The sequence below is a fragment of the Eptesicus fuscus genome, chromosome 20 (genome assembly GCF_027574615.1).
Source record: "Eptesicus fuscus isolate TK198812 chromosome 20, DD_ASM_mEF_20220401, whole genome shotgun sequence".
Lineage (NCBI taxonomy): Eukaryota > Metazoa > Chordata > Mammalia > Chiroptera > Vespertilionidae > Eptesicus > Eptesicus fuscus.
The window spans coordinates 47,775,165-47,802,355 of record NC_072492.1 but is presented as its reverse complement, the minus strand read 5'-3'; the positions used below and the strand labels follow the sequence as shown (position 1 = coordinate 47,802,355).

General features: G+C 56.5%; 3 protein-coding genes across 3 annotated transcripts; all 3 read left to right on the top strand.

The window, feature by feature from the left end:
• The first annotated feature begins 6,197 nt into the window (after positions 1 to 6,197).
• On the top strand, positions 6,198 to 10,406 carry LOC103298409 (CMRF35-like molecule 6). The gene is made up of 4 exons (XM_054709512.1): positions 6,198 to 6,392; positions 7,172 to 7,516; positions 9,318 to 9,447; positions 9,564 to 10,406. The coding sequence occupies exons 1-4, from the start codon at positions 6,332 to 6,334 to the stop codon at positions 9,694 to 9,696; spliced, it is 669 nt and encodes a 222-aa protein (XP_054565487.1). The 5' UTR covers positions 6,198 to 6,331; the 3' UTR covers positions 9,697 to 10,406.
• Positions 10,407 to 12,000: 1,594 nt separating this feature from the next.
• LOC129147435 (CMRF35-like molecule 6) lies at positions 12,001 to 16,153 on the top strand. The gene is made up of 4 exons (XM_054709507.1): positions 12,001 to 12,274; positions 13,243 to 13,587; positions 15,388 to 15,697; positions 15,823 to 16,153. The coding sequence occupies exons 1-4, from the start codon at positions 12,214 to 12,216 to the stop codon at positions 15,968 to 15,970; spliced, it is 864 nt and encodes a 287-aa protein (XP_054565482.1). The 5' UTR covers positions 12,001 to 12,213; the 3' UTR covers positions 15,971 to 16,153.
• A 1,595-nt stretch (positions 16,154 to 17,748) lies between these two features.
• On the top strand, positions 17,749 to 22,718 carry CD300LB (CD300 molecule like family member b). Its single transcript, XM_008156265.3, has 4 exons — positions 17,749 to 17,795; positions 20,456 to 20,788; positions 21,852 to 21,912; positions 22,441 to 22,718. Exons 1-4 carry the CDS (start codon positions 17,756 to 17,758, stop codon positions 22,601 to 22,603), a joined length of 597 nt encoding a protein of 198 aa, XP_008154487.1. The 5' UTR covers positions 17,749 to 17,755; the 3' UTR covers positions 22,604 to 22,718.
• Positions 22,719 to 27,191: the final 4,473 nt, after the last annotated feature.

The following is a 27,191-nucleotide window of genomic DNA, read 5'->3' as shown; positions in this document are numbered from 1 at the left end:
TAACACCTCTGTGGTCACCACCAAGGCCTGAGAGGATGAAAAGGTCTGGCCTTCAGTCCAGGTCTCTCATTCTTGACTACAAGGAAGTGACATATGGCAGAGGGTGGGGACTCCCATCAGGAGGAAATGTCCCAGCGTGGCTCTGCTGTGCGGAGACACGTGTGGCCGTCAGAGGAGCAGCCGTGTGCTCTGAGAAGGGGCAGCCTCCTCACTGAGGGCCACGGGCCTGTCCTGTCATTGGAGCTGAGAGCAGAAGCCCAGAGCGCCAAGAGCCGGGGTCTGCAGCAGCCTGTGCAGCTCCTGACCCTAAGCTTCCTGCACCCTGACCATCCAGCATCGCTCTCAAAACTGGGCTGGACACGGAAGCAGAGGCCCAGAAAAGCAGAAGTGGGCACAGGGCAATCGAACCCTCAGCGAGGAGGCTTGACTGTGTCTGCACGTAGGGCCTGGCGCTGCTGCAGGCTGGGTCTGTGCGGAGAAATGACCCCGAGGAGGGGGGCCACATGGCTGCTTCCAGCTCTGTTCCTTCTCCAGGTCCCAGGTGAGCCAGGCTGGGCTGTGCGGGGAGCTGGGTCCCAGGTGGGAATGAGAAGGACTGGGAGGGGGAGGGGAGGGGGAGGAGCAGCCCAGCAGGAGGGAGGGAGGACATGAGGGAGGGGAAGGAGAGGCAGAGAAGTTTCTGGGAGCAGCCAGCACCTGCCTCAGCAGCAACCACAAGGATTCAGTGCACAAAGCAGGGGAGTCTCCACCACTGCGCCCACAGAGCTGCGCTGGGAGGCAGGGCCTGTGCTCACCACCTCATTGTCATAACCGGGGATGTGGGCCCTGGCTGGAGGGTTCAGTGGTTAGAGCGTTGTCCCGCTGCAGGTTTGATTCTGGGTCAAAGGCATATACCTGGGCTCATGCAGGAGGCAACCAATCAATGTGTCTCTCTCACATCAATGTTTCTCTTTCTTCCTCAGCCACCCTACCTCCCTTCCACTCTCTCTAAAAAACAATGAAAAAAATATCTTTAAGTGATTAAAAAAAATCAGAGATGTGGTCTTGGTGCATTACACACTCTAACACACACACACATACCCATGTGCACACACACACATACATGTGCACACACTCCGTTTTTCCCATGTCGCCCTTCTTGTCTCCATGGACACCCTCTCCCTGTGTCACCACTGGGAGGAGGGAGCTATGGCCCCTCGTCCCCTCGCCTGGTCTGAGGGAAGGCATGGCCTCCAGACCCTGAGGGCTCTTGAGGGACCTCACCCCAGGGTGCACCTGGCCCATCTGGTAAGAACCGGGAACTGGGCTGTGTCTTCCAGGCTGTTTGTCTCTGAGCGGCCCCAGACACGTGACGGGCACCGTGGGGGGATCGCTGAGCGTGCAGTCTCGGTATGAGAAGAAGTTCAAGGAAAATAACAAATACTGGTGCAAAGCCTTGTGTTTCTCACCACTGAAGACGAAGATTGTGGAGACCACAGAGTCAGAGAGAGAAGTGAGGCGTGGCCGTGTGTCCATCAGGGACCATCCAGCAAACCTCACCTTCACAGTGACCTTGGAGAGCCTCACAGAGGGCGATGAAGGCAAATACTGGTGTGGGATCGATAGACCATTGAGAGACCTCACCTTCGAGGTTGTGGTGTCTGTGTCCCCAGGTGAGCTGCACACACCCTCCCCTTGCCCCAGCTCCAGGCTTCCTGATCTGTACCTGGTCACCTCATTGGTCAGAACAGACATGGAATTAAAGAGCTGGGTGAAGTGGGGGGTCAGTGATCAGGACATAGTATGTGTGGGTGTTGTGTTATCTGGGCACACATGCCCTGTGCATGTTCACACGCGCGCACACAGTCTGTTCCAGACCCCTTTGGCGCCCAGACCCTGACGCAGTCTCAGGCCTGGATGGCTCCTGAGGCACCAGCCTCACAGCCGTGGTCCTGGGGGCCTGCAGCAGCCACAAGACAGGCCCAGAGGAGCCCCAGGTCCTTGTGTGGGGCTCCTGTGATATTTTGGGGGGCCACCCTTCCCTTCAGGCTGACCCTGTCCCTCCCCGTTTTTCTCTGATGCCTTGTGGCCACAGGAGGGAACCCAGAGACGCCCCTAAAAACAACTCCCTCAGGAAAGGAGAGGAAGGATGATCACGTGGCTCTCAGGTGCTATGGCCCCCCACTTCTTGCATGCTCTCAGAACAATTCTCTGCAACAGGTCGCTGCGCTTGTCTCCTAAGCGCTGAGTGAAGGTCACCCACCTAAGCCCACAGCTCTGCCTGCTGCTCCTGCCGACCTTGGCTCTGGCTCCTTACTTCCTCCTTGTAGTTCTGGGTTTCCCACTCTCACAGTGATGTTCCCTCACTGGCCTTGGTGTCTTCCTATTGAAGAGTGAGAACCTGGAAATCCCAGGACCTCTGGCTGGGGAGGGGGAAGGGTTTGTCCCCGTGCCTTCAGGATAGGCCACGTTCTATGGGGTCTTCCTGGTGTGTGTCTCTCTAGATCAGGGGTGGGAATATCCAGCTCGAGGGCCATATAAGGCTCATGAAATCATTGGGTCTGGCCCTCCAAGGCATCAGGGGTGAGGGAATGAAATGCTTGGCCAATCAGAACAGGCTAATGTTTAAGTTGATGATTTTGTATGGCCTGCAAATGATGTTATAAATATCCAAATAGTCCTTGGCAGGAAATCAGCTCCCCACGCCTGCTCTAGGTCTTTGTTTCTGCTCATTTCTTCCCCCAGAGAGGACTGCCCAGTGGGCCAAAGGCCTGGCTGACAGTGTGGGGGACTGGTAGCTTAGAAACAGCTGGAAACTAGAGATCAGCAGGCCGGCATGTGGACGAGGCCCTCCTCTGGGTGCAGACTTTTGTTGTATCCTCCGGAGTGGAGGAGTGGAGGTGCCTCCCTCATCAGGGCACTAATCCCATGGATGAGGGCTCCACCCTCATGACCTAATCACCTCCAAATGCCTGACCTCCTAATACCACCCTACTGGGCATGGGGCTTTCAACAAAAGAATTTTGGAGACAGGAGCGTTCAGACCATGGCGTGTCTAAGGGACTGAGGGGTCCCGCCAACCAGTGCAGACTCTGAGGCACTTCTGTTTCCTGGGTCTCACTTGAGCCATCAGCTATGCCTGAGGGCCCTGGCCACCCCTCACTCTAGTCAAGGCTACAGAATTAGTGTCACCCCGCCCCCTCCTGGCGGGACAAGGAGGAAAAGGGTGTGGCCGTGTTTGGGGCTTGGCTGGAGCCAGGTGCTCTTCCTACACACTCTCAGATCCTCTGCTGAGCAGGAGGATTCTGCATCCCCATGTGCCCACCAGCCACTGAGTTCCTGGAGAGGGCCCAGGGTCTGGCCTGGCTGTGGCCACGGAAGGGATGGCCTGAGTGACTTTGACCTTGCGTCAGAGCCACACAGCTGACAGAGTGGAAGACCCAGTGCCTGACATGAGCTTCTCCCTCAGCCCCCTTCCTGAAGATCGTCACAAGCACCCTGAGCCCTTTAAGCACCCTGAGTCCTTCAAGCATCCTGAGCCCTTCCTCCTCCCTGCCAGTGACCACCGGGCCCAGTGTGACCAGCCAGGAGGCACCTGATGCCACCCAACACCCTCGGTAAGGGGGCCCACATCCCAGGAGTTTGACACCTGGTGGATTCTCCTCTAGATGGGGGTGGGGGGGGTAGTGAAGATGTGGCTCACTGAGCATCACCGTCACCGTGTCTCCCACAGGTCCCTGCTCAGCAGTGTCCACTTCCTGCTCCTGGTCTTCCTGAAGGTGCCCCTGCTCCTGAGCATGCTCAGTGCTGTTCTGTGGGTGAACAGGCCTCAGCGGGCAACTTGTGAGGAAACACAGTTTGGCTAACACAACCTGCCACTGTCCCTGCCCAGCGATGTCCTATCCAGAGACACAGCCACTCGGACTAGAGAAGACGGAACCTCATTCCCGAACCTTACATCCCTTTTCAGCTTATCGCCAGAGACTTCAAAAAACATGTCAATGAATATATCACCTACACAAACGTGTGTATAGGAACAGTTGAAGGACTAAAAATAGACATCTGTGTACCTGACATTCAGCCTAAGAAATCAAACATCATTGAGACATTTAAAGCCCCCACCTACTTCTCCCTGCCCTCAAGCCCCTCCTTCTCCTGCTGCCAGAGTCAACCACTCTCTGGATTAGTTTGTGCCCATCATTTCTATTACCCAACCTCATGGGTAAGAAGGAAGAGCACGCTTGTGGCAGTTCTTAAAGCCACCAAGAGATGGCGCCAGAGGCAACTTTCACCCAACCTCTGGCTGGGGAAGGGGAGGGCTTTGTCCCTGTGCCACACACACATGCCTGCACAGGACCCCATCCCTGTGAACCCCAAAGGGACAGAGTTGGGCCCTGGCCTGGCATCCCATGAACAGCCTCAAAATTAGTCTGTAACATGATCTCTACATTGAATGATCTATACAACCACAGGCTGTGCTGGTAGACGTGTCTATGCTATGTATTTATACATGTGTTTTATTCCTACTGAGCCGCCAGAAAGTTAACATTTTAATACAATCGTCACCTTCTCATTGTCTGATGGATTATTCTTTGTGGTCATTGGTGTGTCAAAAGTTGATTGGTGAACGTGACACATTTAAAATATGCCACCATTTTGGTAACCCTATTTTGACATCTTTTTTTTTTTTTTCTTCAAGATGCCAAGAGTTTCAAAAATAAAAGTGAACTATGTGTAAGGGGTCAGGTGGGAATAGACTTATCGGGGTGGTCACTTTGTAAGGTATATGAGTGTGTGGGCACTATGTGGGAGCCTAAAACTGAGGCCTGGAGAGGGATGGACACTGTGACTAAAACATAGGGTGACTATGGGGAAAGGGGAGTGAGACCCTTGTCTGGTCCACACGGGTCACGTAGGCCAAGCAAGGAGAGTGTGTCTTATTGGAAGAGCATGAGGCAAGGAGTGACACCGACTGCTACTGATTTCTGTGACTCTTGCTGATGAGTAGAGAAGAGAAAGGTCAACAGGGGGATGTCACCGCAGTGGTGAGAGGACAGAGGTTGCATATGGTCAGAGAAAAAGGAGGGGAAGGGACAGATTGGAGAGCCTTGGAGTGAGGATGGCTGGGGAGTGAGGAGAGAAGAAGCCCATGTTACAGGAGTTGGGTTGCAGCCACTCTGGGGTTATTATTGCCTTTGGTCGTGGTAAGCTGGTGTAGAAGAGGAACAGATCTGGGAAGAGAGTGTTTGGGGAAAACGGATAGACCTGGGTTGTGCCTGACAAGGTTGAGAAACCAGGGTAACCCAGGAGACACCTTAAAATAGGCCCCACCTCTTGACCTGCCCCACCCCCCTACCATTTCCAGGGCAAATTGGCCCTGAAGCCATCATGTCCTCAGACTACCAAGCCTGTCTGAGGAAGGACAGACCTGCCTCCCACTTCCTGGGAAGGACCACCCTCATCTATGCCCCCTGAAGAGGCCCCTGGTCCCTGTGAACCCCAAAGGGACACCAGCGGCCAGTGCCATTGGGAAGACCGCCCTCTCTGTGCCATTGGAAGGAGAGGAAAGGCTCCGTCTCAGCTGCACAGGGTCCCCCACTTTCCATCCTCTGAGCTCTGAGCTCCCCTTGTCCACTGTCAGACCTCTGTGCTGAGTCTCACCGTGGAGTTGACTTTCAGAAGAAGAAAGAGTTAAGAGTGAAGTCCTTAGAGGGTTGGTGAACAGGGAAACCCACAGGAGAGAGGACTCAGCCTCGGATGGGACCCCACAACCAAGATGGGACCTTTGAAGGCATCTGAAGTCGTAGAAGAGTTGGGGGCCCACAGGGTCAGAGCTCCCCGTGGTGCCTGCAGCTACATGTTGGGGGTCGTAACACCTCTGTGGTCACCACCAAGGCCCGAGAGGTTGAAAAGGTCTGGCCTTCAGCCCAGGAATCTCGTTCTTGACTACAAGGAAGTGACATATGGCAGAGGGTGGGGACTCCCATCAGGAGGAAATGTCCCAGCGTGGCTCTGCTGTGCGGAGACACGTGTGGCCGTCAGAGGAGCAGCCGTGTGCTCTGAGAAGGGGCAGCCTCCTCGCTGAGGGCCACGGGCCTGTCCTGTCATTGGGGTTGAGAGCAGAAGCCCAGAGCGCCAAGAGCCGGGTCTGCAGCAGCCTGTGCAGCTCCTGACCCTAAGCTTCCTGCATCCTTGACCATCCAGCATCGGACTCAAAACTGGGCTGCACAAGGAAGCAGAGAGGCCCAGAAAAGCAGAAGTGGGCACAGGCCAATCGAACCCTCAGCGAGGAGGCTTGACCGTGTCCGCACGTAGGGCCTGGCGCTGCTGCAGGCTGGGTCTGTGCGGAGAAATGACCCCGAGGAGGGGAGCCACATGGCTGATTTCAGCTCTGTTCCTTCTCCAGGTCCCAGGTGAGCAGGGCTGGGCTGTGCGGGGGAGCTGGGTCCCAAGTGGGAATGAGAAGGACTGGGAGGGGGAGTGGAGGGTGAGGAGCAGCCCAGCAGGAGGGAGGGAAGACATGGGGGAGGGGAAGGAGAGGCAGAGAAGTTTCTGGGAGCGGCCAGCACCTGCCTCAGCAGCAACCACAAGGATTCAGTGCACAAAGCAGGGGAGTCTCCACCACTGCGCCCACAGAGCTGTGCTGGGAGGCAGGGCCTGTGCTCACCACCTCATTGTCATAACCGGGGATGTGGGCCCTGGCTGGAGGGTTCATGGTTAGAGCGTTGTCTCGCTGCAGGTTTGATTCTGGGTCAAAGGCATATACCTGGGCTCATGCAGGAGGCAACCAATCAATGTGTCTCTCTCACATCAATGTTTCTCTTTCTTCCTCAGCCTCCCTACCTCCCTTCCACTCTCTCTAAAAAACAATGAAAAAAATATCTTTAAGTGATTAAAAAAAATCAGAGATGTGGTCTTGGTGCATTACACACTCTAACACACACACACATACCCATGTGCACACACACACATACATGTGCACACACTCCGTTTTTCCCATGTGGCCCTTCTTGTCTCCATGGACACCCTCTCCCTGTGTCACCACTGGGAGGAGGGAGCTATGGCCCCTCGTCCCCTCGCCTGGTCTGAGGGAAGGCATGGCCTCCAGACCCTGAGGGCTCTTGAGGGACCTGCACCCCAGGGCGCCCCTGGCCCATCTGGTAAGAACCGGGAACTGGGCTGTGTCTTCCAGGCTGTTTGTCTCTGAGCGGCCCCAGGCGCGTGACGGGCACCGTGGGGGGATCGCTGAGCGTGCAGTGTCGGTACGAGAAGGAGTACACAGACCATAAGAAATACTGGTGCAAAGGCTTGTGTTTCTCACCACTGAAGATGAAGATTGTGGAGACCACAGAGTCAGAGAGAGAAGCGAGGCGCGGCCGCGTGTCCATCAGGGACCATCCAGCAAACCTCACCTTCACAGTGACCTTGGAGAGCCTCACAGAGGGCGATGAAGGCAAATACAGTTGTGGGATCGATAGACCACGGAGAGAAAAACTTACAGACCTCACCTTCGAGGTTGTGGTGTCTGTGTCCCCAGGTGAGCCGCACACACCCTCCCCTTACCCCAGCTCCAGGCTTCCTGATCTGTACCTGGTCACCTCATTGGTCAGAACAGACATGGAATTAAAGAGCTGGGTGAAGTGGGGGGTCAGTGATCAGGACACAGTATGTGTGGGTGTTGTGTTATCTGGGCGCACACAGTATGTGTGGGTGTTATGTTCACACGCGCGCACACAGTCTGTTCCAGACCCCTTTGGGGCCCAGACCCTGACGCAGTCTCAGGCCTGGATGGCTCCTGAGGCACCAGCCTCACAGCCGTGGTCCTGGGGGCCTGCAGCAGCCACAAGACAGGCCCAGAGGAGCCCCAGGTCCTTGTGTGGGGCTCCTGTGATATTTTGGGGGGCCACCCTTCCCTTCAGACTGACCCTGTCCCTCCCCGTTTTTCTCTGATGCCTTGTGGCCACAGGAGGGAACCCAGAGACGCCCCTAAAAACACCTTCCTCAGGAAAGGAGAGGAAGGATGATCACGTGGCTCTCAGGTGCTATGGCCCCCCACTTCTTGCATGCTCTCAGAACAATTCTCTGTAACAGTCGCTGCGCTTGTCTCCTAAGCGCTGAGTGAAGGTCACCCACCTAAGCCCACAGCTCTGCCTGGTGCTCCTGCTGACCTTGGCTCTGGCTCCTTACTTCCTCCTTGTAGTTCTGGGTTTCCCACTCTCACAGTGATGTTCCCTCACTGGCCTTGGTGTCTTCCTATTGAAGAGCGAGAACCTGGAAATCCCAGGACCTCTGGCTGGGAGGGAGAGGGGTTTGTCCCCGTGCCTTCAGGATAGGCCACGTTCTATGGGGTCTTCCTGGTGTGTGTCTCTCTAGATCAGGGGTGGGAATATCCAGCTCGAGGGCCATATAAGGCTCATGAAATCATTGGGTCTGGCCCTCCAAGGCATCAGGGGTGAGGGAATAAAATGCTTGGCCAATCAGAACAGGCTAATGTTTAAGTTGATGATTTTGTATGGCCTGCAAATGATGTTATAAATATCCAAATAGTCCTTGGCAGGAAATCAGCTCCCCACGCCTGCTCTAGGTCTTTCTTTCTGCTCATTTCTTCCCCCAGAGAGGACTGCCCAGTGGGCCAAAGGCCTGGCTGACAGTGTGGGGGACTGGTAGCTTAGAAACAGCTGGAAACTAGAGATCAGCAGGCGGGCATGTGGACGAGGCCCTCCTCTGGGTGCAGACTTTTGTTGTATCCTCCGGAGTGGAGGAGTGGAGGTGCCTCCCTCATCAGGGCACTAATCCCATGGATGAGGGCTCCACCCTCATGACCTAATCACCTCCAAATGCCTGACCTCCTAATACCACCCCACTGGGCATGGGGCTTTCAACAAAAGAATTTTGGAGACAGGAGTGTTCAGACCATGGCGTGTCTAAGGGACTGAGGGGTCCCGCCAACCAGTGCAGACTCTGAGGCACTTCTGTTTCCTGGGTCTCACTTGAGCCATCAGCTATGCCTGAGGGCCCTGGCCACCCCTCACTCTAGTCAAGGCTACAGAATTAGTGTCACCCCGCCCCCTCCTGGCTGGACAAGGAGGAAAAGGGTGTGGCCGTGTTTGGGGCTTGGCTGGAGCCAGGTGCTCTTCCTACACACTCTCAGATCCTCTGCTGAGCAGGAGGATTCTGCATCCCCATGTGCCCACCAGCCACTGAGTTCCTGGAGAGGGCCCAGGGTCTGGCCTGGCTGTGGCCACGGAAGGGATGGCCTGAGTGACTTTGACCTTGCGTCAGAGCCACACAGCTGACAGAGTGGAAGACCCAGTGCCTGACATGTGCTTCTCCCTCAGCCCCCACCCTGAAGATCGTCACAAGCACCCTGAGCCCTTTAAGCACCCTGAGCCCTTCCTCCTCCCTGCCAGTGACCACCGGGCCCAGTGTGACCAGCCAGGAGGCACCTGATGCCACCCAACACCCTCGGTAAGGGGGCCCACATCCCAGGAGTTTGACACCTGGTGGATTCTTTTCTAGATGGGGGTGGGGAGGGTAGTGAAGATGTGGCTCACTGAGCATCACCGTCACCGTGTCTCCCACAGGTCCCTGCTCAGCAGTGTCCACTTCCTGCTCCTGGTCTTCCTGAAGGTGCCCCTGCTCCTGAGCATGCTCAGTGCTGTTCTGTGGGTGAACAGGCCTCAGCGGGCAACTTGTGAGGAAACACAGTTTGGCTAAGACAACCTGCCACTGTCCCTGCCCAGCGATGTCCTATCCAGAGACACAGCCACTCGGACTAGAGAAGACGGAACCTCATTCCCGAACCTTACATCCCTTTTCAGCTTATCGCCAGAGACTTCAAAAAACATGTCAATGAATATATCACCTACACAAACGTGTGTATAGGAACAGTTGAAGGACTAAAAATAGACATCTGTGTACCTGACATTCAGCCTAAGAAATCAAACATCATTGAGACATTTAAAGCCCCCACCTACTTCTCCCTGCCCTCAAGCCCCTCCTTCTCCTGCTGCCAGAGTCAACCACTCTCTGGATTAGTTTGTGCCCATCATTTCTATTCCCAACCTCATGGGTAAGAAGGAAGAGCATGCTTGTGGCAGTTCTTAAAGCCACCAAGAGATGGCGCCAGAGGCAACTTTCACCCAACCTCTGGCTGGGGAAGGGGAGGGCTTTGTCCCTGTGCCACACACACATGCCTGCACAGGACCCCATCCCTGTGAACCCCAAAGGGACAGAGTTGGGCCCTGGCCTGGCATCCCATGAACAGCCTCAAAATTAGTCTGTAACATGATCTCTACATTGAATGATCTATACAACCACAGGCTGTGCTGGTAGACGTGTCTATGCTATGTATTTATACATGTGTTTTATTCCTACTGAGCCGCCAGAAAGTTAACATTTTAATACAATCGTCACCTTCTCATTGTCTGATGGATTATTCTTTGTGGTCATTGGTGTGTCAAAAGTTGATTGGTGAACGTGACACATTTAAAATATGCCACCATTTTGGTAACCCTATTTTGACATCTTTTTTTTTTTTCTTCAAGATGCCGAGAGCTTCCAAAATAAAAGTGAACTATGTGTAAGGGGTCAGGTGGGAATAGACTTATCGGGGTGGTCACTTTGTAAGGTATATGAGTGTGTGGGCACTATGTGTGACCCTGAAACTGAGGCCTGGAGAGGGATGGACACTGTGACTAAAACATGGGTGACTATGGGGAAAGGGGAGTGAGACCCTTGTCAGGTCCACTCGGGTCGCGTAGGCCAAGCAAGGAGAGTGTGTCTTATTGGAAGAGCATGAGGCTAGGAGTGACACCGACTGCTACTGATTTCTGTGACTCTTGCTGATGAGTAGAGAAGAGAAAGGTCAACAGGGGGGATGTCACCGTAGTGGTGAGAGGACAGAGGTTGCATAAGGTCAGAGAAAAAGGAGGGGAAGGGACAGATTGGAGAGCCTTGGAGTGAGGATGGCTGGGGAGTGAGGAGAGAAGAAGCCCATGTTACAGGAGTTGGGTTGCAGCCACTCTGGGGTTATTAATGCCTTTGGTCGTGGTAAGCTGGTGTAGAAGAGGAACAGATCTGGGAAGAGAGTGTTTGGGGGAAACGGATAGACCTGGGTTGTGCATGACAAGGTTGAGAAACCTGCGTAACCCAGGAGACACCTTAAAATAGGCCCCACCTCTTGACCTGCCCCACCCCCCCTACCATTTCTAGGACAAATTGGCCCTGAAGCCATCATGTCCTCAGACTACCAAGCCTGTCTGAGGAAGGACAGACCTGCCTCCCACTTCCTGGGAAGGACCACCCTCATCTATGCCCCCTGAAGAGGCCCCTGGTCCCTGTGAACCCCAAAGGGACACCAGCGGCCAGTGCCGATGGGAAGACCGCCCTCTCTGTGCCATTGGAAGGAAAGGCTCTGTCTCAGCTGCATAGGGTCCCCCACTTTCCATCTTCTGAGCTCTGAGCTCCCCTTGTCCACTGTCAGACCTCTGTGCTGAGTCTCACCGTGGAGTTGACTTTCAGAAGAAGAAAGAGTTAAGAGTGAAGTCCTTAGAGGGTTGGTGAACAGGGAAACCCACAGGAGAGAGGACTCAGCCTCGGATGGGACCCCACAACCAAGATGGGACCTTTGAAGGCATCTGAAGTCGTAGAAGAGTTGGGGGCCCACAGGGTCAGAGCTCCCCGTGGTGCCTGCAACTATATGTTGGGGGTCGTAACACCTCTGTGGTCACCACCAAGGCGCGAGAGGTTAAAAAGGTCTGGGACCCCTGAGTCCTCAGGCCGACGCTCTATCCACCGAGCCAAACCGGTTTCGGCTCGTTCTTGACTACAAGGAAGTGACATATGGCAGAGGGTGGGGACTCCCATCAGGAGGAAATGTCCCAGCGTGGCTCTGCTGTGCGGAGACACGTGTGGCCGTCAGAGGAGCAGCCGTGTGCTCTGAGAAGGGGCAGCCTCCTCACTGAGGGCCACGGGCCTGTCCTGTCATTGGGGTTGAGAGCAGAAGCCCAGGGCGCCAAGAGCCGGGGTCTGCAGCAGCCTGTGCAGCTCCTGACCCTAAGCTTCCTGCATCCTTGACCATCCAGCATCGGACTCAAAACTGGGCTGCACACGGAAGCAGAGAGGCCCAGAAAAGCAGAAGTGGGCACAGGGCAATCGAACCCTCAGCGAGGAGGCTTGACCGTGTCCGCACGTAGGGCCTGGCGCTGCTGCAGGCTGGGTCTGTGCGGAGAAATGACTCCGAGGAGGGGGGCCACATGGCTGATTCCAGCTCTGTTCCTTCTCCAGGTCCCAGGTGAGCGGGGCGGGGCTGTGCGGGGAGCTGGGTCCCAAGTGGGAATGAGAAGGACTGGGAGGGGGAGTGGAGGGTGAGGAGCAGCCCAGCAGGAGGGAGGGAGGACATGGGGGAGGGGAAGGAGAGGCAGAGAAGTTTCTGGGAGCGGCCAGCACCTGCCTCAGCAGCAACCACAAGGATTCAGTGCACAAAGCAGGGGAGTCTCCACCACTGCGCCCACAGAGCTGTGCTGGGAGGCAGGGCCTGTGCTCACCACCTCATTGTCATAACCGGGGATGTGGGCCTGTTTGGGGGCTCAGTGGTTAGAGCGTCGGCCCAACGCAGGTTTGATTCTGGGTCAAAGGCATGTACCTGGGCTCATGCATGTCTCTCTCACATCAATGTTTCTCTTTCTTCCTCTGCCTCCCTACCTCCTTTCCACTCTCTCTAAAAAGCAATCGAAAAATATCCTTAAGTGATTTTAAAAAATCAGAGATGTGGTCTTGGTGCATTAAATACTCTTATACACACACATACCCATGTGCACACACACACACACATACACACACGTGCACACACACATACGCACACATATATACATATGCACACACTCCGTTTCACACCCACACACACATGCACACACTTCGCTTCACACACACACACACACACACACGTGCACACACACATACGCACACATATATACATATGCACACACTCCGTTTCATACCCACACACACATGCACACACTTCGCTTCACACACACACACACACACGTGCACACACTCCGTTTTTCCCATCGTGGCCTTTTTGTCTCCACGGACACCCTCTCCCTGTGTCACCACTGGGAGGAGGGAGCTATGGCCCCTCGTCCCCTCGCCTGGTCTGAGGGAAGGCATGGCCTCCAGACCCTGAGGGCTCTTGAGGGACCTGCACCACAGGGCGCCCCTGGACCATCTGGAAAGAACCCGGGACTGGGCTGTGTCTTCCAGGCTGTTTGTCTCTGAGCGGCCCCAGGCGCGTGACGGGCACCGTGGGGGGATCGCTGAGCGTGCAGTGTCGGTACGAGAAGGAGTTCAAGGAAAATAACAAATACTGGTGCAAAGAGCCATGTGTGGCATTGCTGAGGACGAAGATTGTGGAGACCACAGAGTCAAAGAGAGAAGTGAGGCGCGGCCGCGTGTCCATCAGGGACCATCCAGCAAAGCTCACCTTCACAGTGACCTTGGAGAGCCTCACAGAGGGCGATGAAGGCAGATACAGATGTGGGATCGAGAGACCATGGACAGAAGGCATTATAGACCTCACCTTCCAGGTTGTGGTGTCTGTGTCCCCAGGTGAGCTGCACACACCCTCCCCTTGCCCCAGTTTCAGGCTGCCTGATCTGTACCTGGTCACCCGCTGGTCAGGACAGACATGGAATTAAAGAGTTGGGTGAAGTTGGGGGTCAGTGATCAGTACACAGCGTGTGTGGGTATTGTGTTATCTGGACACACGTGTACTCTACACACACACACGCACACACACAGTCTGTTCCAGACCCCTTTGGGGCCCAGGCCCTGACGCAGTCTCAGGCCTGGATGGCTCCTGAGGCACCAGCCTCACAGCGTTGTTTTGGGGGCCTGTAGCAGCCATGAGACAGGCCCAGAGGAGCCCCAGGTCCCTGTGTGGGGCCCCTGTGATGTTTTGGGGGGCCACGCTTCCCTTCAGGTTGACCCTGTCCCTCCCCGTTTTTCTCTGATGCCTTGTGGCCACAGGAGGGAACCCAGAGACACCCCTGAAAATACCTCCCTCAGGAAAGGAGAGGAAGGATGATCACGTGGCTCTCAGGTGCTATGGCCCCCCACTCCTTGCCTGCTCTCGGAACAATTCTCTCCAACAGGTCGCTGCGCTTGTCTCCTAAGCGCTGAGTGAAGGTCACCCACCTAAGCCCACAGCTCTGCCTGCTGCTCCTGCCGACCTTGGCTCTGGCTCCTTACTTCCTCCTTGTAGTTCTGGGTTTCCCACTCTCACAGGGAGGTTCCCTCACTGGCCTTGGTGTCTTCCTATTGAAGAGCGAGAATCTGGAAATCCCCAGAACCTCTGGCTGGGAGGGAGAGGGGTTTGTCCCCGTGCCTTCAGGATAGGCCACGTTCTTTGGGGTCCACCTGGTGTGTCTCTCTCTAGATCAGGGGTTAGGTATGTCCTGCCTGAGGGCTGTATAATGCTCACAAAATCATTGGGTCTGGCCCTGCCAAGGCATCAGGGGTGAGGGAATGAAATGCTTGGCCAATCAGAACAGGCTAATGTTTAAGTTGATGATTTTGTATGGCCCTTGAATGATGATGTAAATATCCAAATGGCCCTTGGCAGGAAAAAGGTCCCCCACCCCTGCTCTAGGTCTTTGTTTCTGCTCATTTCTTCCCCCAGAGAGGACTGCCCAGTGGGCCAAAGGCCTGGCTGACAGTGTGGGGGACTGGTAGCTTAGAAACAGCTGGAAGCCCAAGATCAGGAGGCCAGCACATGGGCGAGGCCCTCCTCTGGGTGCAGACTTTTGTTGTATCCTCAGGGGTGGAGGGGCCTGGCTCATCAGGGCACTAATCCAATGGATGAGGGCTCCACCCTCATGACCCAATTACCTCCAAATGCCTGACCTGCTAATACCAACCCACTGGGCATGGGGCTTTCAACAAAAGAATTTTGGAGACACGAGCATTCAGACCATGGCGTGTCTAAGGGACTGCGGGGTCCCGCCATCCAGTGCAGACTCTGAGGCACGTTTGTTTCCTGGGTCTCACTGGAGCCATCAGCCACGCCTGAGGGCCCTGGCCACCCATCACTCTAGTCGAGGCTACAGAATAAGTGTCACCCCGCCCCGTGCTGGTGGGACGAGGGTAGAAGGGTGTGGCTGTGTTTGGGGTGAGGCCAGAGCCAGGTGCTCTTCCCACAAACTCTCAGATCCTCTGCTGAGCAGGAAGACTCTGCATCCCTATGTGCCCACTGGCCATGGACTTCCTGGAGAGGGGGCCAGGGAGGGGGCCCAAGTTTGGCCTGCCTATGACCATAGAGGGGATGGCCTGAGTAACCTTGACCTTGTGTCAGAGCCACACAGCTGACAGAGTGGAAGACCCAGGGCCTGACATGTGTTTCTCCCTCAGCCCCCACCCTGAAGATCGTCACAAGCACCGTGGATCCTCCAAGCACCCTGGGTCCTCCAAGCACCCTGGGTCCTCCAAGCACCCTGGGTCCTCCAAGCACCCTGGTTCCTCCAAGCACCCTGGGTCCTCCAAGCACCCTGGATCCTCCAAGCACCCTGGTTCCTCCAAGCACCATGGACCCTCCAAGCACCCTGGATCCTCCAAGCACCCTGGGCCCTCCAAGCACCCTGGGCCTTCCCTCCTCCCTGCCAACGAACACCAGGCCCAGTGTGACCAGCCAGGAGACGCCTGATGCCAGCCAACACCCTCGGTAAGGGGCCCAAATCCCAGGACTTTGACACCTGGTGGATTCTCCTCTAGATGGGGGGGGGGGGGTGAGGGCGGGGTAGTGAAGATGTGACTCACTGTGTATCACCATCACCGTGTCCCCCACAGGTCCCTGCTCAGCAGTGTCCACTTCCTGCTCCTGGTCTTCCTGAAGGTGCCCCTGCTCCTGAGCATGCTCAGTGCTGTTCTGTGGGTGAACTGGCCTCAAGGGAGCTCTGGGGGGAGGCGGAGTCAGCCGTGCTCTGAGAACCAGTGACACTTGCTCCATTGATGCCCCACACAAGAGCACAGCCCCGCTGTGGAAGGGAAGGACCTTCTGACCAATCAATCCAGTGTCATTGTCCATGATTCTGTGGGAATAGTCTGTGAACTGATTAGAGAGTTTTTCTTGCAATGTATCCGATACACACAAAAGATTCCTAATAAATGCATACTCATTAAGCCACTCGTGTGCCCACCTTGTAGCTTAAGTAACAAACACCATGAATACTTCTGTAGCCCTAAGCATCTCGCTGAGAGAATCAACTCTGAGTTTGTATTCATCATCTCCTTATTTTCTTAATGGTTTTGCCACATATATATTAGAGGCCTGGTGCACAAAATTCGTGCACTCAGGGGGGGCGGTCCCTCAGCCCAGCCTGAGCCCTCTTGCAGTCTGAGAGCCTTCAGGGGATGTTCAACTGATGGCTTAGGCCCATGGGGAGCAGGCCTAAGCCATCAGTTGGACATCCTTAGCACTGCTGCAGAGGTGGAAGAAGCTCCCGCCACCTCCGCTGTGCTCGCCAGCCATGAGCCCAGCTTCTGGCTGAGCAGTGCTCCCCCTGTAGGAGCGCACTGACCACCAGGGGCAGCTCCTGCATTGAGTGTCTGCCCCCTGGTGGTCAGTGCGCGTCATAGCGACCGGTCATTATGCTGTTCAGTTGATTTGCATATTAGCCTTTTATTATATAGGAGGATATTTAAATATATTTTTATTGATTTTAGAGAGGAATAGAGAGGGAGAGAGAGATAGAAACATCAATGATGAGAGAGAATCACTGATTGGCTGCCTCCTGCACACCCCCTTCTGAGGATTGAGCCTGAAACCCAGGCATATGCCCTTGACTGGAATTGAACCCGGAACCCTTCAGTCCACAGGCTGACACTCTATCCACTGAGCCAAACCAGCTAGGGCTAGACATATATTTTTTAACACTCCCCTAGGTCACTTTATTTTTTCCAGCTTTACTTAGATATAACTGACCCATAGCACTGTGTAATTTTAAGTGTACAGTATTTTTATTTAGAACACTGATTGATTGTACATGCAAAATGATGAGCACTATAGGGTGAGCTAACATCTCCGTCACATCACAGAATTGCCTTTTCTTTCTTTCTTTTTTTTTTCTTTTTTTTTTGTGGTGAAAACATTGAAGCTCTGTTCTCTTGGCGACTCTCAGGTGTATAACAGTGTTAGTCGCTCCAGTCCCCCAGCTGCACATCAGATCCCCGGAGCTTAGCTTATAACTGGAAGTCAGTGCCCTTTGACCAGCATCCCCCATTGCTCCTACCCCGCCTGCACTTACACACCTGGCTGTACCCCTGAACAAGTGCATCTCCGGGATGCCCGCATGCTCACCTCACTCCTGTCTCGGTGGCGGGGGGGTGGGGGGGGGAGCCCGTTGCTGGGAAGAGCCATTTCTGGAGTTGGCATGTGCCCCTGGAGCCCGGGGCCCGATGGGCCAGATGCCCCCTCCTTGACCCTCCTGCAGATATGCCTTCCCCAGCCCTCCTCACCCTGCACAGTGCTTGGCTTCCTCTTTCCTACCTAGAGGGGACCCTAGTGTCCTTTGAGTCAGACTTACTAAGAAGCGACAGTCCTTTTGCTGAATAATGAAAAGCAGGAAATGCTCTACAAAAGGAAGTAAACGCATCAGAGAAACACAAAGGCGGTTTGGACAGGCAGAAGGTGCCAGCGGAGCCCAGGCAGAGCTCCGGGTCCAGCCAGCATCGCGCGCTCGCCGGCGTCGGTCGGAGGGCCGAGGAGCCGGGGAGCAGGACCATGTGGCTGCCCCCAGCTCTGCTCCTTCTCAGCCTCCCAGGTGAGTGCAGCTGGGGCCTCGGGAACTTAGAACTGCAGGGGCAGGAGGGGGCGCCGAGAGCAGCTGTCGCGGGTACAACAGGAGGGGAGGGGGGCGGCTTTGTTAGTGCATTGAGCAAAAGCGCACCGGGGTCCTGCTTCGTGCCAGGCATGTGTCAGACCCTGAGGACGCCAAGGGAAAAGAGACACAGGACTGATCGTTAAAGAGGGGACCCCAGAGGGCTCAGTGGATGAGGCATACAGACAAACAACCACCGTGGCAGGACAGAGTCAGGCGTGATGGAGGTGTGCTCAGGGGACACCGAGGGACACATGTGCTCACACACGCCTGCACAGTCACACACATAACACGCATCTCCCTCATATGCACCCTCCCACACCAACACTTCTCCCTCAGACGAAGGCCGAGGCCCGCCATGGCTGACCTGTGGCTTGGGGATGGGACTGCGAGTTACCTTGGAAAGGGGGTGCCGTTAGGCAAGGATGAAAGAAAAGCCGCCCCCCGAGTTCTCACCTGGCCTCTGTGGGGCTACTTCTGTGAAATACAGGAGGGGAACGTGGGTGAGGTCAGAACGCCCCAACTTCTGCTAGGACGCTGTCTTATCTGCTCGGTTGCATAAGCCCCCGACGGCCCGGCCCCGAGGCGAAGGCAGGGCCTGGGTAGAGCGGTGCTAAGTGTCTGCAGGCGGAAACCCAGCCCCCTTCTCCCCGTGAGGGAAGTGGGGCCAGACGGCCAGGAGCGGGGACCTGTGCCCCAGAAGTGACTTCAGCGCTTGGGCTGGCAGGACCGCTCGGGGATGTCAGCTGAGACGCCTTGCCCAAGAGTGGCCATGGGACAAGCGGCCGCGCCGTGGCGCACCCCACGCGCCGTGGGCGTCTCCGCGCTGAGCTCCCAGCGGCTGCCTTGGCCTTGGTTTGGGTGTCGTTTGTCACCTGCTACCGGCCCAGACATGAGCTCAGCCGTTTCTCAATGTTGGGACGAGACTGTTCCCACGAGGATTTCGCACATGCAGCAAATTTTCCCGAGCAATGGACGCAGGAGGGAGTTTCCATCCCAGATTCACAGAAATGAACAATTGAAACCCACTGGCCCTGTTCCCCGGCGCCCTGCTCCTGGCCGGCGGCTGTCCTGTCCTCTCCCCCTCTCTCCCTCCGGACACACGCGAGAGTTCACGCAGACCTCATGGACCCTCCCACCCATCAGAAGCTGCGTTTATGAGAACTTCCCACGTGTTTGTAAAAACATGAGCCCAATCCTGTTGGGAGTGACTTACATGAGCCCCACCTCCAATTCGCGTCTGGTTCCCGCTTTTACTATCACATGAACACTGCAATCAGCCTCCTTAGATTGGCTGCTCGGTGAGGTGGAAATAATAGTTAATCTTAGAATCAAAACGATTCTGTCCAAGATCTTTTCAAAAACAATCATAAACTGGATTGGTACCTACGAGGATCCCGACCCAATGCAAGACACAGGGGAAGGACTGGGGGTGGGAAGAGAGAGAGATCCTTGACCTTCCGGATGGAGCATCCCAGCAGGGGAGACAGAGATGATCAAATCCCACCGACCGGGCGCTCAGCTTCCTATAAAGGCCTCGGGAGCAACGCGGAAGCGGTTGGGAAGGGGAATAAGACTTTGCAAAGGGGGCGTCACCAAGGATGACGGGCCGGGGTTAGGCAAGGTTTCCAGGGGGAAGAGGGACCGGAGCAATGACCCAGCCGCCTGGGAGGACACGGCAGAATCCGGGGAAAGCGGGGTGGGTCATGGGGGAGAGCGGGAGGCAAGACGGCGCCGGGAGTGGCGCTGGGCAGAGACCTGGGACCCCGGCTGCAGGAAGACGCGTGCCGAGCTCCAGCGTTTGAAATCGTTCTGAGACTGCGGGGAGCGGCTGTGTCCGGGAACCACATCCTTCCTATCCATCTGCCCATCGCTGGCACTGAGGCTGCTTGCTGAAGGATGTTCACGTGCTGCCAGTTGCAGACGAGGACTAGGGAGGGACGGTTTCGGGGCATGGCTCCGACAGCCACATTGGGGGGAGGTTGGAGGAGGGGAGCAGCAGGAGGGGGACACCCGTTCCAGGTGCTACCACCAGGATCCACGTACCAGATGAGCACCTGGGTCCCCCACCAGCACCCCCGGAGGCGGGGGGCTGGAGCTGCTCACCTGGGCGCACAAGGACCGACTCCGAACAGCTCTTCCCAACTCTGTGCCCAGCCCTGGCACTGACCAGCCGCCACAGGAACTGGGCAGTGCTATAAACTGGAGATTCCCCCCCCCCCGCCCGGGGGGGGGCTGGCTGTTCAATATTTACCGGCACCCAGTGGTGGTGCTGATTTAAAGAGAGGGAGGGAAGCCAGCGGGGGCCCCTGAGACAGAGTACTCAGAGATCAGGCGAGAACGGCATTGCGAGGACCGTTAGGGACGGGTCGGAGGTCAGAGTGAGCACCCCTGGGAGATGAGGCCCAAAGAAGCCAACGGGGAAGCTGGATGGGGGAGAAGGTAGATGCGAGGGGCCAGCTAAGGGGTGGCCGGGAAGGCCGCGGATGCTGGTCCAGGGCCTGGGCATCAGCCTGGAGCCCCCTGAGCCCAGGTCAGGCCTGGCTGGGGGTGGGGACGGGGGAAGAGGGGCAGTATCTACATCCTGGGATTCTGTTTTCCAGGCTGTTTCTCCATCCAAGGCCCAAAGGTGATGAGAGGCCCGGAGGGGGGCTCGCTGACCGTGGAGTGTCGCTACACGCGAGGGTGGGAGACCAACAGGAAGTGGTGGTGCCGGGGAGCGGACTGGCATGATTGCCAGATCCTCATCCAAACCACGCCATGGCAGCAAACAGTGCAGGGGCCCCGGCTGTCCATCAGCGACAACCAGAGAGACCGCGTGATCTCGGTGACCATGAGGGACCTCCGGCGCGATGACCAGGACACCTACTGGTGCGGGATCCGCAGGTTTGGCACGGACCGTGGGGCACCTATTCAAGTGATCGTTGTTGGCCCAGGTGAGAACTCGCTCATCGCTACTCCGAGGCCCTGGTGCTCGGGCTGCCAGAGCGGGGGCGCCTGCCCCTCCTTCCAGGGGCAGCAGGGAAATGGCCGAGTTCCTGAGAACCCGTGCGTGAGAGCGAGCGAGAGGCAGGCAGACGGACAGACAGACGGATGGGGAGGGAAGTGAGAGAAACAGGCCGAGTGGCCCATGGACTGTGAGGGCGGAGCCCGGGGAAGGCAGGGGCTGCCGCTGGGTGGAGAGGGGCCCGGAGAGGACCGACCAAGCCGAGCGCCCCCGGGCTGCCCGGGAGGGAAGTGAGATGGGGGCGGGCGCGGGGGACACAACACGTGAGCGGGGACCGGGTGGGCCGGCGTGTGCCCAGGCGGAGCTTTGGGGAGAACAGTGTTGAGGGGTCTTGGGCACCAGCCTGTGAGGCGACCATGGCCTCAGCCAGGAGCCACCCACCGTGGCCAAAGGGGAGGCCTCACGGAGCAGGGTTTGCCAGGCCCGGGACTCAAAGGCACACCGGGGACGCCGGGGCCGGCTGGGCTCGGGAAGCCAAGACCACGCTGCTCGCCGGCAGCGTCTCCCAGGCTGAGAGGTGTCACTCCCCGTAGCCGCTGTTCACTACTGAACCGAAACGCACCCTCTTATTCACCAGCCTTCGGGGTGCTCCCTGCCCTCGTCACCCCCGGAACTGGGAGCCCCATTTCCAGAACCGTCTGTCCCTGAGCCTGCTCAGGCCCTGCTTGAGCAAAAGGCCCAGGGCTTCCCCCCAAAACCAGCAGTCCCCCTGAGAGGGGCCGTGGGGGCGCTGGGAAGAGATGAGCTCTCTCCTCAGAATGAGCCCCAGAGCCTGCGCCCACGTAGCTGTGACCGCTTCTGGCCACACCTGGAAGCCATGAGGCGGTGACTGAGTGTTGGGTTCAGCTGGCGCAACAGAGAGGACTGATGCTTCCTGATGGGGGGGCAGTGAGGGGGGCCCCTGGGGGCTGGCAGGGCGAGGGGGGGCACTGTGAGCCACGCACTAGCCCTGGTCTGTGTCAATGACCCTCGGCCGACTTTGTTGTGTCTAGAAAACCTGCTGTCCTGGCGGACCGTCAACGGCACAGGGGTGTCCTCTGGCTCCCGCATCCGGTGAGCGGCTTGGGCCCCTTCTCCTGCCCCTACCTGGGCCTCTCCAGTGGGGTGGCCGAGCCTGGGACCCCACTGCCCCTGGGCGGTCGCCCACCATGGCCCCGGCCCAGCCCTCGCCCACCATGGCCCCGGCCCAGCCCTCGCCCACCATGGCCCCGCCCAGCACTCACCAGACCCCGCTGTGGGCTCCTCCGTAAGCATCATCACCCTGGTCGTTTGTCAACAAAACGTGACCTGGTGGGGCCAAGGGGCGATCAGACAGGAATCTCCACGACCCAAGGCTCAGGCCGCAGAGCAGGAGAGAGAGTCCGTGGGAGGAAGCTGGGCCTGGTGCAAAGCAGAACCAAGGAGCTGGGTTGCCTCTGAGGAGCCCTCCTGATTGAGCCGCTGAGGAGGTTCATGGGGCCTTCAGCGTGGGGCAGCCGGGCCGGGGTCTCAGGCTTGTCTGGGCGGGCGGATGCCCCCGCGTCAGGGTCCCGGGCGCGACGGGGCCTGGAGGGCCGGCGCTGACGGCTGTCCCCGTGACAGGAACTACTACCTGCTCCTGGTGTTCGTGAAGGTGCCCCTCTTACTCGTCGTGGTCGGCGCCATCCTCTGGCTGAAGGGGCCCCCGAGGGTCCCCGAGGAGCAATGGGAACTGCCCGTCCACACCAACCTGTCCTACGATCTGGCCGGAGACGCCGCCCCTTAGACGGACGGAGGAGAGACACTTTGGGCGCTGGACCCCGTTTCCAGAGGAGACCTGGGCTGGGAGGCACGCTTCTGCGAGGATCCCCCAGTTCCCTGCTCGGCACAGCCCAGGGACACAGCTGGATTCCCTCTGACTCGTCAGCGCTGCCCGGAGGGACACACCTGCTCCCACTTCTCCGGGTAGAAAACAGCCGGGCCCGGCCCAGCCCAGCCTCCCAGCCCAGCAGGCTCGGGCTGAGGGTCAGCAGCTGTGGGATGGAGCCCACGTTGGGAGAGTCGTGTCCTCACTGGAGGACCTCGGCACAGAGCTGGGGAGCGAAGAGCAGAGAGAAGCGACAGGAATGTGCCAGAAGGAGAGACAGGGCCAGTCCCCGGTTCCGGCCGGTCCTGAGGCCAGCTCAACACTGCTGTGCCCGCACTTCTGATATAAGTCTAGGGGTTTAACCTTTTCCTTTAGCTAATCAAGTTGGGTTTGGATGGCTCTTTCCATAAGCACACTGACACACACACACACACACACACACACACACACACACACACACGGACGGGGAGTCTGCGGGGTTCCTGGTCTGGGGCCTGAGAGACGGATGTCCCTGGGCCTGGGGAGGACACTGCTCCGTGTTCTCGGGGCTGAGGAGGGTCGGAGAACCCAGGGCTGGCCTTCTGTCCTCCTCCCCACCCTCCCCCTGCAGCCTGGCTCTCAGCACAGCTGCTCGGGCCTCCCTGGGCTGCAGCCTCAGAAGCTACCTCCGGCCAGGAGGGCGGCCATAAAGCCGAGGGGACGGCTCTCCGCAGGAAAGCTGTGTAATAAGCTCCATGAAAACCGTCGGAGGGCGGAGGGCGCTGACACTGCCTCTGCCTCTGCCAGCGACTCCCTCCCAGAAACCACCACCTCGGCTGTGCCACGTGGGTCGCCGGTCCTCACATCGAGGGTGCATCTCTGCATGCGAGGAAGAGGAAGTCCCATAGGGGGTGCCCCCAGACAAACACGGGGCGCTGTTTGGAATCTGCCCCGTTGGCTCTTTCTTTGCCCAGCTTATTGAGGTGTGCTTGACATACAAATTACATGTATGTGAGGCGTAAATGCGATTTTTAAAAAGTGCAAAATATGGTGGTGAAGGCAGGGAGTGGGGGCGGGGTGGGCTAGAAGGAGTCAATGGGAGCAAAAAGGGGACACGTAATACTTTCAACAATAAAGATTTTTTAAAATAAATAAAACACAAAAAGTGCAAAGTAGGAAGATTTAATACGTGTTACGTCGTGAAAGAATACCCACAGTCAGGCCGATACAACCGTCAGTTTGCTCAGTTGTCTTCTTGGCTTGTTTCGTGGGTGAGAAGGTTCAGATGGACCCGCCCAGCGCATCTGAAGTGTCCGCCCCAGGCTGCTGACCACAGCGCCAGCTGGGCATGGGACCCCGAATGTGTTCCTCGCCGACGGGGGGGGGGGTGCCCTGCCCAGCATGGCCCCGTTTCCCCATTCCCCCAGCCTGTGGTTCCCTGTAGAGCGTTGCCCTTTGAACTCCCATGCGGGCGTGTCCGCCCTGCCCTTGGCCCTCATAGGTGGGCCCTGTTCCTCGGCCTCCCCTCCAGGGCACAGGAAGATGCAGGGGATCTCCTGGCTCCATCACCGGGGCGTGGCATGGCGAGGTGGGAGACTTCCTCCCCGCTGGGTGCTGCAGTCCTTTCTCTCCCTCCTCCCGCTGCTGACAAACCCTTTCCCACCTACACCTGGTTAAGGGTCTGAGAACTCCATGGTGCCCGGCCAAAAGTGCCCGGCCGAAACAACGGTGGCCATTGCTGGTGCAGGCCTGGGAGCAGGAAGAGGCAGAAATTCTATAGGCGCGGCTGCGGGCCCAGCCTGCATGTGGTGGTGGGATCCAGTTGACCCTCTGACAGAGATGCCTAATTGAATCTCAGGGCATCACTGCTCACCCATTAGTGATCGCCCACTTAGACAGAGTGGCCAGGATGGCACAGATGCCCTCCGACACCTGACTCTCAAGTTCATGCAGAGATTGGGGGACTTTGGATGTGTCTTCCGGTGTCTCATTTGGTGGTAGGGCCCTCTGATCTCCCACCCACACCACCCAGCACGGGAACCCCTCCCCCCATAGATGGTATTGCCAGGATAATAGAGAACTGAGGGCCACTCTCCATCTTGGAGCTACAGACTCTTCCCCCAGCATGGGACCTGTCTCCACCACCCAGCGTATGACATCACTGTTCCAGAGATAAGATGAGCACTGATTAAATTGGCCCTGATACAGCACAGATGGGGAGGGAAGAAATCCAACGCTAACATACCCTAGTCATCAAACAGGAAAGGCAGGCAGAATCTTCACCTCGAAGACTTGACCACAAAGAGATAGAATGAGCCTCAGAGAGGAGGGAGCTGGGGCCGGGAGTCGGGAATGGGAGTGCGAGGTGGAGAACTGCCACATTCTATGGTTTCTACACCAGAACTTTGCCCGCCATTGGTTTATTACGTTACCAAGATAAAGCTCATGCCCTAACGGTTTGGCTCAGTGGATAGAGCGTCGGCCTGCGGACTCAGGGGTCCCGGTTCTATTCCGGTCAAGGGCATGTGCCTTGGTTGCGGGCACGTCCCCAGTGGGGGGTGTGCAGGAGGCGGCCGGTTGATGTTTCTCTCTCATCGATGTTTCTGGCTCTCTCCCTCTCCCTTCCTCTCTGTGTAAAATCAATAAAATATAAAATAAAATAAAAAAGATAAAGCTCATGGTCAAGTTTACCGCCACTCTTTCAACCCAGCTCTGAAAGTCTCCTGTCATGATTTCCTCTTTGAACATTTCTGTCACCATTGCCTCTTCCAATCCTTGAAAGTAAGACACCGCTGGAGGAGGTGCGAGAAGGCAGGTGAAAGAGAAACACCAGGAGATCTGGGCTGGAGATGTGGGACCGGGTAACCAGCATCCTGATCACTATGGTAACCACAAGCCACACTGGCTACTGCACAGCTTCACTGTGGCTTGTCCTCATTGAGGTGTGTGGTAAGTGTCACATGCACACGAGGTTTCTGGGAGCCAATTCCAGCATGTCATAATTACAAGAGTTTTATCAAAAGGTTGATGAAACTTGGGGGCTCAACAAGGGCTGAGTCACATATGTAATTACCTGTTGGAATTGCTGGAAGGCACTTCCCCCAAACCTGAATAGGATGATTGTCTGCTGCCAGACAGCTCAGGGCATCTTAATCTACATGTTATTACCTCCTGTTGGCCAAACACCTGAACAGCTGTAGGCTATTCCCCAATCTGACAATGCTTCTATAAATCCTACCCTTTGAAGTGTATTATCTCCACCTTGCCTTAGGACAAATTGTGTTAATAAAAAGCAAGGGTCCTGAGTCAAAGGAAGATCTTTAGCTCTGACCCCCAATGCCTTTAAAATTATCTTTCATCGTTAGACTCTTATTGAATCTACGCACAACCTTTCTCCAGATTGCTGCACCCTTCTTAATGCTGGGACAAGAACCCAGGTGTTGAAAATTTAAAATATCTCCCATATCATTGGAATAATATTTTGAGTGTATTGGGTTAAATCAAATAGACAACTAAAATTAATTTCACAGGCAGGAGCTGGAGAGGGGCCTTCAGAGGCTGCCCCCTGACCCTGCTCCTTCTCAGCCTCCTGGAGCTGAAGGGCGGGGCGGAGGGGCCTGTCCTGTTCCCGTGTTGAGGGAAATCCAGTAATGCACCCCTACGCAAACACATACCAGTGTCTCCTGTGTGCCAGGCACTGAGCTGGGTGCTGGGGATGCAAGAATGAACAAAATGTCACTCCTGTACTCAAAGAGCTCCCACCCACAAACCACCCCCCTCCAGAGACCAGGGCTGTTCAGGGGTGAGGCACCAGATACCAGTCAAGGCTTCACAGAGGGTGTCACATTCCCCTGGGAAGGACAATAGGGGTCTCCCAGGTGGAGAAGGAAGAGCCCTCTCCCCACCCCCCACCGCCGACCCCCCGAAGAGGGAGAGCATAAAGACACGAAAGAGCTTGGGGGCACAAGCTTGGGGGCACAGATAGGAGCATTTCTCAGGATGTCAGGACAGGGGGTGGTGGGGGAATGGGGGAGAGACACGATGAGGCCAGAGGACAGGTTTAAGTCATCAGCTAAGAAGACTGAGAACATCTGCGAATAAAATCAGGATGGCTTTTCTAGTCTTCCCTCCCCTGGGTAACTCTCTTGAGTCCTTTAGACTTAAAAATAAACATTTTCAGACTAAAATAAAATTGAAAAAGAACAACCTTGGACTTGCCCCTCATTGGATAAGGCTGGTCCATCGGCACCGTGAGAAAACCCGGGGTTGACCACATGAGTCAGACCCAATCCTGAACAATGGGAGCAAAGGGCACCAGAGTGGGATCGGGACTTGTGGATTCGGTCCTTGCATTGCTGTGACCTTCCCTGTGGTTTCCCTGCTTCTGTGGTCCACACGGCCTGCGAACAGTGAGACCCTAGGCCTGAAGGACTTCATTTAAAATGCCTAGAGCGCTCGAGCCCTCGCTGCACGTTTGCTGTTGGTGGTGATGAGCAGAAGGAGGAAGAGGGAAGCCACGAAGCAGGAA